The 14,592-nt window shown below is 42.8% G+C and overlaps 1 protein-coding gene across 1 annotated transcript; it reads right to left on the bottom strand.

Annotated features, from left to right (window-relative positions):
- Positions 1–503: 503 nt before the first annotated feature.
- Positions 504–10,653, bottom strand: FKBP7 (FKBP prolyl isomerase 7). The gene is made up of 4 exons (XM_075285056.1): positions 10,294–10,653; positions 7,217–7,368; positions 2,499–2,626; positions 504–904 (listed from the first exon to the last, which is right to left on the bottom strand). Exons 1-4 carry the CDS (start codon positions 10,503–10,505, stop codon positions 743–745), a joined length of 654 nt encoding a protein of 217 aa, XP_075141157.1. The 5' UTR covers positions 10,506–10,653; the 3' UTR covers positions 504–742.
- Between the last annotated feature and the right edge of the window lie 3,939 nt (positions 10,654–14,592).

A 14,592-nucleotide genomic window follows, 5' to 3' on the forward strand; every position in this document is an offset into this window, starting at 1 on the left:
TTGTATTGAGACAGTAAAACACAAGCTTTTTTTCTGCTGCTTTTCCGCATAATCTTAGTTTATATTCACACATTTTTTTTAACAGCTGCCACGTGGTCATTGTCTTTAAATAGGGTCTATTCATGTGAGGGTTACTTCAATGGTCTGTGACTGTCATACTCTATTTTTGTCTGTTTTCACAGATTCCTCCATACATGATCCCTCCATGATGTATGATGGATCCGAGATAACGGCTGCCCCTCGAGGGCAAAACGGCAATGAAAAAGGGACATTTTTCATGTCCGTTTTGCACCACGGTCATCTGAATGTAGACTTAGGCTGAGACCACACATTGCAGAAAAGTCGCGTTTTTGGTTCATATTTTGCAGGGGATTTTTTAGCCAAAAGGAATAGGAAATATTAGAAGTCTTTTCTTTCTTCTGATAAATCCATTTCTGGCTTTGGCTCAAAAAAAACGCAGCAAGATCTGCAAAAAAAAAAGCAGCTTTTCTCCAATGTGGGGCCTTAACCTTAGGGTAAAGAAACACATTCAGATTTTTTAATGCAGTTTTTGATGTCAAAACCAGGTGTGGATCATAGAGGGTGAGAATCCATAAAGGACAGATGGTAGTTTTAGGTTTTTCAATCCACTCCTAGTGTTGCTTTTGACAACTGCATAAAAAACCCGGAACGTTTGCTTACCCTTATTTTTGTGTGAAACAGCACATTGCATACATTACTTGGCACACAGGGAAATAATTTACTATAACTCATCATGTCTATAAACGTTGTACTCCCGTGCTGATATGAGGCCGTCATTATCATGGTCGTTTTTCTGGAATATATCTGTTAATATCCGTCCATGCATAGAAGGATCCCGCTTTTTCCCATCCTTCTTAAACTCTTCTGTTAAGTAATGACTTATCTGCATAAAAATAAAAAAGAATAAATTCCTGTATCAAACTGAAATATAAATATATACAGTACTGTGCAATGAGGAATTAAAGAGGTCATCCAATTCCAACACTTTTTTGGCATACGTATCCTCACAATAGGTCAGCAATATGAGTTCAGTTGGGATGCAACACTCAGATTGAATGGGCCATGAGAGTCGTATGATCACCATGACCTACTCACTGTGCACATCATAGGCTGTTTGTTTCATGGCAGCCGTGCAATGTAATTACAATCTTAGGGTAAGTTCACACTGGGTTTTTTGGTCCGGAATCTGAGGAGGAGGCCGCCTCAGGTTCCGGACCAAAATACGGGTAGCTGCGACTGGATGCAGAGACAGGGCACCGGCATCCAGTCACACACTCCGCTCCGGATTAGGCCCAAATGAGTGGGCCTAGTTGGGAGGGAGTGTCTTAGGGCGGATGTCGCGAGGTGAATCCGCCTAAAAGAATGAGCATCTCGCTTCTTTTTTCAGGAGCCAGAACAAACGACTCCCGGAAAAAAGAACTGACCTGCTCCCATTGATTTCAAGGCGGATACGGCCTCAAAATCCTGACCAAAAACCCCCGTGTGAACTTACCCTTAGGATCAGAGCGACAGACAGAATGGATGATGCAGACAGAGCAACCTCCACTGGCACAGTACTGTCATATAAAAAAACAAAATGGTGGCTTTCTTCCATTTGTTTGTTAACTTTTCTAACAGAAGACAAAGCAGCATCTGCAGGACTTTGTCTAAACAAACAAGAAGAAAGAAGGCTTCTGTCTTGTTTTTTACATTACAGCAAATGAAAACAGATGCAGACAGAGGGTGCTTTGTCTGTTTCAGTCATTTTGTCATTTCTTTTCATTATTACAGTCCATTGCTGTGATCCTGTGATGGATCAGAGCAACAGACTTCAACCATGGCAACGTGAACCCACCCTTAGGCTGCATTCACACAGAGTAACGCCAGGCGTCATTTGTGTGTAATTTGTGTGTCTTTTACGGCCGTCATAAAACGTTTACATAGAGTTCTATAGGAAAAGACGGCCGTAATTTACAGCCGTCATTTACGGCCGTCATTACAATGACGGCCGTAAATGACGGCCGTAAATGACGGGCGTCTTTTCCTATAGAACTCTATGTAAACGTTTTATGACGGCCGTAAAAGACACACAAATTACACACAAATGACGCCTGGCGTTACTCTGTGTGAATGCAGCCTTACATGGCCATGTACAGATGTAGCAGAGTTAAACACCAATGTCTGCAATTGGTTAAAATGCTACAGTGTGATATCTTATGACAAAAGACAAAATGTTTTTCCAATTACTTTTTATTGGCTTTTGTTGTATTCTGTGATTAAGATACCACATTGGAGCAGTTTAACCAACAGCAAAAGTCCTCCACTAGGCATGATCAGAGCTGCTTATCACTTATCCCTCCTCTTATGTCAACTTTCTAATCTTTGTAGACTGTAAACTTGTGTCTATAGGACCTTTACCAAATCTAGTACCTTGGGAACATTCGTCTGGATCATGTGATATTGTTATATAATGAATTCCACACACATAGACAACGTACCTCATCTTTGGAGAGGAATTTGTCATTGTCCAAATCGATCATCTGAAACGCCTCCACGCTCCGTGGTCCTTTGCTTATTGCCAGTAGCTCAATTTCAAAGATCAGAGTTGCATTTGGTGGGATTTTGTCTTGTTAAGAGATAACAGGATACGTATAGTTAACATGAAATATAAGAAAGATATTATAATGATACAACATTTGAGCAGAAAGTGTCACAGTTTTTGTATAAGCACATTGTTACAATAACGGAATCCCTATGAGAAAGGTCTAGAAAAGCCGATGCTAAAATTGAGTAGTTATCACATTTTTCTGCATTTTTAGTGTTTAGTTCTACATGGGGCGTTAATCTAAAGGTGAAATTGTCTTCTATGGATAGCTACTTTCTACTGGTGGCCCCAGCAGAAAGAAAAGATGGCAACTTGAATCAATTCAGTGCTATGTTAAAAAAGACCCTCCAACTCTACCCTACCGTCTTGTAATGTGTTTAAAGTAACATCCAGTTACATAGTTGCGTCATCTGTAAATAAAGATTTTGAGATTTTAGGGGGCAAAGCATCTTTGTGCAACCTAGAAGAAAGGCTGTGAATACCGTACTGTACGTTGTTCAGTTACCATATGGAGCAGCAGAAGATATGTGGGTGAAGTTTCACACACCTGTCATTATGAAGAGCAAATATCCAAAGCTAAAAATATTTCATATTGTCATAGTTGATGTAGATCCAGTGTTTCCTAACATATGATGGCTATTTTTCTAATGGTTCAGTATCCAGTACTATCGAAATGAAGTATTTTAAGAGACACACAATATAATGTTCTTAAAGTTGTTTCCTTGTTTCTGTATGTAATGTTTGTGCACTGATCTTTGCTTGTTGTCAGCAGGGTGCATTCACACTGCATTTGCAGTTCATGTTTATTGTATATATTGGGAAGAGTCCTGGGGTATATATTCATAGGCCACCATTGGAAGGGTAAATGACTGTCATAAACTGATACTTTCTTATTTTTGCTTTAAAGAGAACCTTTCACCATCTCAATCAACTCACCTCAACCTTCAATACTTGCTGCTCTGCTGAATCTGGTACAGTTAGATTTTTTTCTCTATCCCCACCATTCCTGAGTAATCATTTCTATTAGTTTCAACACTCGAATCGTGTGATAAATTGTATACAGTATGATAGGGTAAGTTCACAAGGTTTTTTTTGGATCGGAACCTGAGGTGGAGTTCCGATCCAAAAACTGGGTAGCTGCAACTGAAAGCCGGTGCACTGTACCGGCATCCAGCCGCGTACTCCGTTCCAGATTAGGCCCAATGAATGGGCCTAGTTTGGAGGAGGGAGTGTCTTCAGGCCGAATCGCGAGGCGACACAGCCTTAAGAATGAGCAACTAGCTTCTTTTTTCCAGGAGTTGGAAGAAACGGCTCCCGGAAAAAACTCCTGAGCGGCTCCCATTGTTTTCAATGGCAGCCATCTTTATCTCCGTGTGAACTTACCCTTATACTTTTTTGGACTATGATTTTGGAAAGAATAGTGCAGTTGGCTATACTGTTCTTTAAAGAGAACCTTTCACCCCCCACCACCACCGTTCTACTGTCAGGTGGGCAGTCCTGGGCCGGAGCAGACAGGCTGGGACCACATACCTGACAATAGGGAGTCTAGTTCTAAACTCACTGTTTAGGAACGGTGGGGGTTAGAGAACAAGTGGAGTTTGTGAACATCACCGGGGATAGGCAAAATGGACTACCACCACTGAAACCAAAGAGACCCGGCCATGACAAAACCTTTTAATAACAGTGCTGCAGGGGAAGTGCAAGACTTAGTACAGCTTACCAAGTGAAAAGAACTGGTTGATGGGAGTTTCAGAAGCTAAACTTGTGATGAGCTGAGCTGGCTTCATTTTAGTACAGGTTTTCGAGATGAAACCAATCCCATGAAATATTCAATATACAATGGAAAGTTTCTTTACATAATAATGACCGCTCCCCTTTAAGGTGCAGACACAAATGCATTGTTAAAGAAGCAGAAGTGTAAAGTGGACAGAACATAAACTTTACTGAACAACACACGGACAGACACTTACATTTACATGCATTTTCTTTTATAGGGTTAGCCAGCCAGCTCTCCCAGCATGCATTGCTACTTTGGGGTGAAGGATAAAGATGTCTACTGTAGAGGAAGAACAGACGTATTTCAGGCACAGCATAACCAGGTTATTTACTCCATGCTTAGACACTACAGATATGTTAGTTACGAGTGACTCCCTGTACTCACTGGTATAGGTGATTATTAATATGGAAAAACACAGAACTATTGATAGACCTAAACTTAAAGGCAATGTGATGTCAGAAAATTATTTTAAATAAGTTTTATGTTAAACATATTTTAAAAAGAATATTTGGTGAGGTTTTTAAAATTTTTCCATGTTATTATCTATGTTGGAAAAAAAAAAATGGGCCCAGTGGGCCTCCCACAGCCTTCAACCTATGCATTATAAAGAATAAAATCCAACATTAATGCAAGTTTAAGGGCATGATTTTGAGGTGGATTCTGCCAGATTACACCTCGCACTGTTTTCAATGGGAGGCAGAAGTTTAATTACCGGGGTAGCCGCGGTAGCAGCAGCCACAGGGCCCGGGACATTAGGGGGCCCAGCAGGCCCCTGATGTGTTTTTATTTAATAGGCCATTACCTGCTGGAATAACTCCCGTAGGTAATAGGCCCTATTTACTTACTGATCTTCACTCCTGCTCATAGCCGCCTGTGTTTCACCTTCTGCGGAGGCGGCAGTGATCAGAAGCGGGCCATGGGCCCATGAACCCCACACACTGCTATCATTATACTCGGGGGTCTTTTCAGACCCCCGAGTATAATGATAGTTGGGCCAGGAGAGTTGAGACAACATAAAAAACACTGTTACTTACCTCTCCTGCGTTTGAACAGGTTTCGGGACTGTTTGGTGATGTTTGTGACGTCACGTGGCCTAGGCGAGAATCATTATGCATCGTATTGCCGGCCTGGGTCAAGTGACATCTGGTCTAACATTGAAAAGATCTGCGGGGAGTGCACTGGAACCAGGGAGAAGTAAGTACCATTGTTTTATATGTTTGTATACTCCCCTGGGTCTCCGATCATTGTACTCTGGTGTCTGAAAAGAACCTGGAATATAATAATTGTCCGTGGGTGGTCAACAATGTGGCATAATAGTGTGTGAAGGGTCCACTATGGGACATAATACTGTTTACAGGGGCTACAATGGGGCATAATACTGTGTGCACGGCTCACTATGATGGATAATTGTGTGTGTAGGGGCTATTATGGGGCATAATAATGTGTGCTGAAATGCAGTTTGTGCGGGAATGGGGGCTGGGGGGCCCCATGTTAAATGTTCGCCTTGGGGCCCTGCCATTCCTAGTTACTGATGGGAGGCATACAGACGCTTCAACTACATGTACTTTTTTTTCAGGATGCTGGAAAAATAAGCATTCTGATGATCTTGCCGTGGATTGTGGGGATTATTTAGCTGAAGAATCTGCAGAATTTAACATACATTAAAGGGGTATTCCCACGAATATAACCATTTTTAAATTTGTAGATAATTAAAAGTTAACTATTTTTGCAAATATAAGTAATTTAAAAATTTGCATATTTGCATAGTTTTAAAGATTTTCTCTGGTCACAATCTATTGTTTTGATTTGTTGCCACTGGATACGACCATGAATGCAGAACCATTCTCACGTCAAAACATAAGCCAAGATTTCCTTAGTGTGGCCGGGATATCTTCTCATACATGTAGTGTCCCTGTCTGATAACCCACCTACAATAAGAAAATCACGTCTTGGTTTCTGACAAGTCCCAGAACATAAAAAGTCTCTGCATTCATGGTCTTATCCATTGGCAAACCAATCTAGACATCAGACTGTTACCACTAAGATGATTAGAGAAAATCTTTAAAATTCTGCAGAATTTCTAACTACTTAAAGAGGACTTTTCATGGTTTGGGGCACAGGCAGTTCTATACACTGCTGGAAAGCCGACAGTGCACTGACTTCAGCGCACTGTCGGCTTTCCCGATCTGTGCCCCAGGTGAAGAGCTATCGGTTCTGGCACCGTAGCTCTTCACAGTCAGAAGGGCATTCCTGACAGTCAGTCAGGAACGTCCTTCTCCACAGCAACGCCTTATAGCGCTGTACAGTGTGACGGGGGAGGAACTGCCCCCTCCCTCTTCTCACAGTACTCGTCCATAGATGAGCACTATCAGGAGGGGAGGGGTGTTCCTATAGGCTATAGGCGCTACTGTGGAGAAAGACGTTCCTGACAGATTGTCAGGAACGCCCTTCTGACTGTGTAGAGCTACGGTAACGGCACCGATAGCTCTTCACCTGGGGCACAGATCTTGAAAGCCGACAGTGCGCTGAATTCAGCGCACTGTCGGCTTTCCAGCAGTATATAACACCGCATGTGCCCAAACCATGAAAGGTCCTCTTTAAATTTGAAAAATGTTTAACTTTTAATTGTCTACAAATATAGATATGATTATGTTTATGGGAATACCCCTTTAACCCCCTTGTATCTTGGGCTGATCAGGGAGCAAAACTGATATGGAAAGTCAAGATTCACTTGACTGCTGATTCCCTTTTATACCATTTACTATTGGATATCACAGTATTGGTACATTTTTTTTGTACTTGTATGCTCACAAAATTCAAATGGTTTCATTTACCATAGCCCTTCTCTCCATAGGCCAACGATGGTGGAATGATGACTTTTCTTTTCTCTCCGGGGCACATATCCATCATTGCTATATCAAGTCCTTTGATCACTTGTCCAACTCCAAGAACAAACCACTTGGGGTGTCCATCTTTTTCTGAACGGCTATATGCGAAATGTAAAAAATCATGTCATTAAAGAAAGAAGTACACTATGACAAAGTAACTATTCTCATATAAGACAAGAATGAAACATAACCCAGTACATTAAAATCAGTTGTATATGTAACTATCCATATAAGACACATGAATAGGGTATATATTATCCTGAATTCACATACACATGCAGCAGTTCAGGTGCCCATACAAAGTAGAAGAACAACAGCCAAACATATCGACTTCAGTGGAACTGGCTGACCATTCAGTGTGCATGGGGGTGTCCTGACTCTGATGGCAGATGTGCTAGTGGAAAGAAGGATCAAGCATACTGGCAGTGCCTTATTACCCTCTACCTACCATGCACACATATGTATGAGGGGTTCATAAGGAATTGCCTGTTGAACATCCTACTAATATTATAAGTGTGAAAGTTTGTGTGTTTGGATGTTTGGATGTTTGTGAGTTTGGATGTTTGTTCCTCAATCACGCTAAAACGCCTGGACGGATTTGCGTGCAATTTTCCACAAACATAGTTTTCCCTTAGGATTGAGTCACAGGCTACTTTTGGTGCCACTAAACAACATGGCTTCCTAGCAGGAGACTCACAAAAGCAGGACTCCTAGCCCCAGCTATAGACACACACACTGCCTGGCATTTCCTGCCTCAGCCTGCCTGCACACTCCTTAATGTCACCTCAGGAGTAGCCCTCACTCTACTCACTCAACAGATCACATTGTCTGTATCACTACATACACAATATAACAGATCACATTGTCTGTATCACTACATACACAATATAACAGATCACATTGTCTGTATTACTACATACACAATATAACACATCACATTGTCTGTATCACTACATACACAATATATCACATCACAACATTGTCTGTATCACTACATACACAATATAACACATCAGCTATAGACTCACACACACTGCCTAGTCTATGGGGTCCGTGAGTTTCTGTGGGTAATCGCTTTGTAAGCGGATTGGGTTTGTTTTATCAGGTCCCCGAGCAGACCCGAAGCATGGAAACCTGAACGCAAGTGTTAACCTAGTGTTACCTTGTTAAAATCTGTGTGCATTCGACTATTAGAGAGACGTGTGTATATGTGAGTAAGGCTTCTGCTAAGCCCAAAGTCAATAATAGTGGCGATGTGTATTATGGATGCGGAAGGGGAGAAAGCTACCTATTTTACCAAATACAGCAAGTGGACCAGGCAGTTGAGCTCTACATCTGATGTAAGTGAAGAGTTAGGTGAAGCCCATATACATATCTGGTACACTAAAATTGAGGGCTTGGCCAAACACCTCTTATGTATATGGCCATCTTAATATGAATGTTTAGCTGTATGGGACAAGTATATTGCAGCAACTCACAAAAAAAAGGGGAGTGTCTGCCAGAAATGTCTTCTGATCTCAAGACGTAATAACTGGATCAGTCATGCAAATCACTACTACAGTGTGAAATCAGAGACATAAAGAGGTAGAGTAGAGCCCCATGTGCAGCCTTAGCCGAGGTGAGTTGGCACTCGAAAAACTGCAGCCATCTGGATCATGAGAATGACAAGAGCAGCAGGGGATGAGTGGGCTGATCTTGTAGGAGGCATAGTCTGCTTGGTAAGGACAAAGTGCAAAAGATAACTACACACGAGTTGGCAAAGGAGCCAGGTAAGTAGTCAGTGACTGAGACAGAGATATGTGAGATTCTCTTCAAATAGTCTATGACTCCTATAAGTGAATGGTGGGTCTGGAGATATTGCAAGTAAACTGGATCTGCAAAGCAGATATTTATTATTTATTTTGCGTACTTATATAAGGCAATCATATTCCAGAACTTTACAGACATTGCGTCCACTGTCCCATATAGGGGTCACAATCTAGATTTAAATTCCGTACTAGTGTGCCTTTGGAGTGTTGGGGGAAACCGGTGTACCCAGAAGAAACTCACACAAATGCAGGGAGAACATAAAAACTCCTTGCAGACGTTGCATTTGAACCCAGGACTCCAGCACTGCAAGGCCAACCACTGAGGCTCTACTACAAATGATCTTGTACATTACATATCCAGAAGTCAATTTCAAGCCATGTCATCATTCTCGCAGTCACATGATGTAACTATGTGATCCCTTGGTCCATAGACTTGTGTGTATAGGACGTACTCATGTAAAGGCCTGAGTATCGCTCCTATATCTACATTTATTTATTTGGGATTGTAATACACATTTGCCTACATATAGTAGTGGGCAGACATTGGACAAGGGGCCATTTATTAAGGAAGACCCCTGCTCATTAACATTGTTGGTCCGTGAACAAGACTTTACAGGGAATAAGTGTCTGATCACTGAGGGTCCTGCCTCGCATAATCCCCTCTTAGTTTTGGCTAAAGTGCAAACAAAAATTGATCCAAATTGCACTGTGTGAACAGGATTAAAAGCTGTCTAGAAGATAACCAGGTATATTTATGTAAAATAAATGCTTCTGACTTTACATGTTTGGGTGTAAAGTGACTACAATCACTATCATAGGCCTGTATTGTGTCTCAATGTTGCACTGGGTCCTAGTTTCGAATCCAATCACTGGCAACATCATCTATAAAGAGTTTGTATGTCTTTCCTGTATTTGAGAAGGATTTCTCCCACATTCCAAAAACATACAGCTAGTTTAATCTAAAATCTACATCTATGTTGGCGATTTACAAATGAATAAAATAATAACTATTATGTACAATGCAGCAGCACAACGTTGCAATCTGTAGCACAACTACATGTACCATAATGGTTTTACTTTAGCAAAACTTAAAGGTAAATGTTAGGACACCCGTGTAACACAGTATTACATGACAGTCACATACAAAACCCGACACCCAGCACTGTTACTATAAACCTATGGATAGTTGGGAATATTTTGTTGTCAGCCACTTACCTGCAGTAAAATTTGGAGAGATCCTTTTCTAAGAATCCGTCATAATGTGCATTTACCAGGTCGCCTCTCTTGCTCTTCTGTGTGCAATCACTAGGGACATGTTTCACTTCTAATTTGATCTTTTCTTCTTGACTTTCACAGTGAATATGAGCTATGAAGAGACTCAGAACCTGCAGAAGTAGAATAAACAAGGGGCAGGAAGGAACTGTCATGGTGTCTCTTCTCTGTTAGATGCCCAAACCCTTGTTCTTCTCCCTAGTGTTACTATACACGTGGCACTCTGCAGAAATACACACACACCAAATAGTTCTGTCTTCCAAGTCAGAAAGCAGCATCAGCACTGAGAGTAACATGTAAAGGCTTCTGTCATTGGCTCGCACAATAATATGACTCTGCATTTCATCCAATTGAGGTCTTTCTTCTCTTCCCCAAGACAAAAGTTTAGGAACTGCAGCTTCTGACTCCAACCATTAGCTCAAGTTACAGACCTGAGGGATCTGTCATTCCTTTGAGGTGGAATGTGGCATTATTAACCCCATCATTCCCACGTCCGCAGTACTCTCAAAACTTCTAAGTAAAACAAAAACTTTATATTTTATCGTTATATTCTGCCTGTTTCTTTGTTTTTGCTATGTCGTTTTTAGCCTGCAAATTGCCAGCATGCTTTTCTGTGCATCCCCCATACTCTGGAATTTGCCACTTCAACACACCAGAGAAAAACCTTTAAAAATAACCTAAAAATCCAATGCTTTACATTAACCCTTAATAACTCTGCTGCCATCTGAAAAGCTTATACCTTCACCTTCTGTCTCCATGTCCCTTGTATATTATAAGCCCAGGCAGGCAGAGACCTCTTTCATTCTGTACTAGTCAGGGCATGTCAGCACTTATACTTGTATACTTGTTATTGTGTTATTATCCTATCCTATCATATCCTACTTCCTACTAATATTATAAATGTGAAAGTTTGTGTGTTTGTGGGTTTGTGTGTTTGGATGTTTGTTCCTCAATCACACAAAAACGGCTGTAGGGATTTGGCACATGCATACCTTGGAACCTGGAATGAAAAATAGGCTACATATTTTCCCGGTAAATGCCCCCACATCACCACCGCTAGCCCCAAATTCGCTGTGTCGCAATGCTAACGGAGCTGAGATGACATCATCCACTGTTCTTCAGCCGCTTTCCGATAGGCTTGCGGCATTGTGTGGCCAGTGCTAAGGACGCTGTACATGCTGGAGAACATGGCACATTACTGCAAGCTCCGGAGCATCCGCAGCAAGCGGCCGTGCTGTGGGTGCACGAGAAGTCCCTTGGCTGTGCCGGCTGTGTGCGCACGCCGGGGTACTGAATGGTTCTGCCTTTGCTGGGGAGGGGTCACCTGTGCCGCTGTCGGCAATGACGAGTCAGCCTGCTGTGCCGCAGCATTTGCTGGCAGATGCGCCCTATGGAGTCTGCTAGACATGTAGCGACCATACAGCCGCTGTCTACAGTCGCACAAAGTATCACGTGCCTAACATTTTGTGAGTACGCCGGGTGTTTCAGCTCTGCTACCTATGCCGCAGGAGGGGAGTTTTTAGAGGAAAGGCGGGGGGCAGGGGAGTTTGGGGAGGAGGTGGATGGGTGAGATGAGTGGGTGGCGCGAGAAAACAGAGGGGGCGCACGATGGGGGGGCCGCAAGGGATGAGAGTTTGGAGTGGGGAGCAGGGGATCCGGGGTGGGTAAGTGGGGGGCACGCCTGAGGGGGTCCAGGGACCCATGGTACTGCGGGGGACCCCGGGACGGCGGGTGCATGCTCGAGGGCGCTTCAGGGGTGCTGCCCTCACCCTGCATACACTGAACAAGAGGGGGGGAGCAGGTCTGTTGACGGGAGGGAGCGTGCCAGTGGGTCGCGGGGGGGGGGGGGGGACGCTGCGGACGAAGTCACGGGAAGTGCTAGTATATATATATGTATGTGATTATTGCATACTAGCCAACTCTCTCATTGCTCCCAAAGAAAACAGGACACATTTCTGAGACTCCCACAGAAGCAGGCAAATATTCAAAGTCGCCAGGGGTAGCCATCACTGTATAAGTAAATTGGGCACTTATGCACCAGTCAGATCTGAAAACGGTGCATGGTCAGCACATTTAGTGCCCAAATGAGGTGGTGGTATACATATGGTGGGTGTAAAAATGTCTACAAGGGATGTGGCCACTCCCATAGGTGTGACTTTTCCCAAAAATGATTGCAATGTGTTCCATGCACCATTCTGTAAGAAGTCCCCAGTGATATCCCGGCAAGAATGAATTAATAGAGCTATAATAATAATATTAGTAATAATACAAAATATGAGTTTAGAGTATAAACGTCAATAATTAATGAATAAATAACACTAAAAAAATTATAAATAAATAAAAAAATTAATATATCAATATTAATTCTATTTATAAAATAATTAATTAATAAACAATACATTTAAAAAATAATTAACAATAATAATAATAATAATAATAGTCAAAATAAATAAGAAATAGTAGTAATAATAATTATAAAGAAATTATAATTTAAAGAGTCCTTGTACTATTTATTGTATTCATTTATATAGTGTTAACATATTCTGCAGTACATATATAACACTGTTAGCAATGTAGTTCTCAAAAAGATCAAAGGTGTTGGCGCTCCCTTGGTGAGTCTTCAGATATAGCATGCTGCCAGAACGGGTATTGAGCGGCCAACACATGGATTACATCAGTATGAAACTAAAGACACAACCAGACAGTTGCAATGCGGCCATATTCTAGCATGCATGTCCTGGCTGTGAGGGTTTATGGCCATCTTAACATCTGGAAACCTAATAAGCTGATAAACCATGATGGCTGTTCACTCTGGAGGAGATATACCTGGTGGGAAGCTGAATAGTAGCTCAGCCAATCACATCACTGCTGTCGTATTCCTGAAAACTTCTGAAAAATAAGAGGTAACGTCTGAATGGTTGCCATGGGCTATTACTCTTCCTCTGCACCAGTTATTGCACCCGGCTTAGTTAATTCATCCCACTTGAAGTTGCAACAGAGAGGAGTCAGAAAAGCTAAAGCCCGTCTATTATATCTCCTTCAATCTTTACCGACTCATGTGCTCACTGGTTTCTTCAAGTTGCTATATAATGATCTCCTCAACTTTGTTTGGCAGGGCAAGCGAGCTAGGTTGGCCAGCTCAACCCTCACATTACCGAAACAGTGGGGCGGGCTAGGACTCCCTGACCCTCGCAGATACTATGAGGCTTCCATGCTCCAAAGAGTGCTCGATTAGTTCTGCAATTCTCCTTTCAAGCAGTGGATCTCCCTTGAGAGTGCCATCTCCAGTATCCCCATACACTTGCTTCCCTGATTGGAAGCATGTCCTACCTCCTTGAGGTCTCACCCCTCTATTGGACCCATTCTCTGAGTGTGTAAGTCACTTTTTCATAAGGGGCAGATCTCCCCCTCCCCTTTGTTTCCTATACTGGGCAATCCCACCTTCCCAGTTGGTCTTTCGCCTGGACCGTTTCGGCGGTGGAGAGAGATAGGCAGGCAGAGGGCCGTGCATGTCCGAGCTGGCAGCAGTTGGCGGTCTCACCAAGACCTACTAACCGACCCGACCTGAACCTCCCTTCTCTGGGCCCGTGGTGAGTCCTTGAGCTAACCCACTTTCTTTCTTTGTTGCCCAACTCCCAGGTATATGACCACTCTTGAAATTGGAGAAGGACTGCTCTGGGTCTGGACCAGTCAGACATTATCTTTCTGATTTCTATTTGCTTCTGGTTTCCCCTCCTTCAGATCACCGCCCTCCCTACTTGGCTAAGTGGGAGTTGGACTTGAACTTGTCCTTCACAGATTCGCAGTGCACCAGAATTCTAGAGCTTGATAGCCAGTAAGTACCAGGAGGCGGGTTACCAACCTTTAACAAGATGGTATCATATCCCTTCTAAATTGCACAACTTTTTCCAGTCCTCCTCTCCTCTCTGTTGGCGCTGTGGCTCAGAGGTGGGGACCCTTTTGCACTTTTTCTGGGATTGTGCTAAGCTGAGGGACTTTTGGGATGAGGTCCACAGGGTGATTGGCCAAATTTTTCAGGTCCCCTTCCCTAATATGTCGGCCTTTTTCCTTCTCCACCTCTCAGACTTCTCCCTCAATGCTGCATCCCGGCGCTCTGGAAATCACCTAACCCCCCCCCCCCCTCTCGCCACTGGGTCCATAAAGTGGAGGATATCAGGGGCATGGAGGATCTCACTGCATCTCGCACGTGGGGTTTTCATGGACGCCTGGACATCATGGATC

The sequence above is a fragment of the Leptodactylus fuscus genome, chromosome 8, assembly GCF_031893055.1.
Source record: "Leptodactylus fuscus isolate aLepFus1 chromosome 8, aLepFus1.hap2, whole genome shotgun sequence".
Taxonomy (NCBI): domain Eukaryota; kingdom Metazoa; phylum Chordata; class Amphibia; order Anura; family Leptodactylidae; genus Leptodactylus; species Leptodactylus fuscus.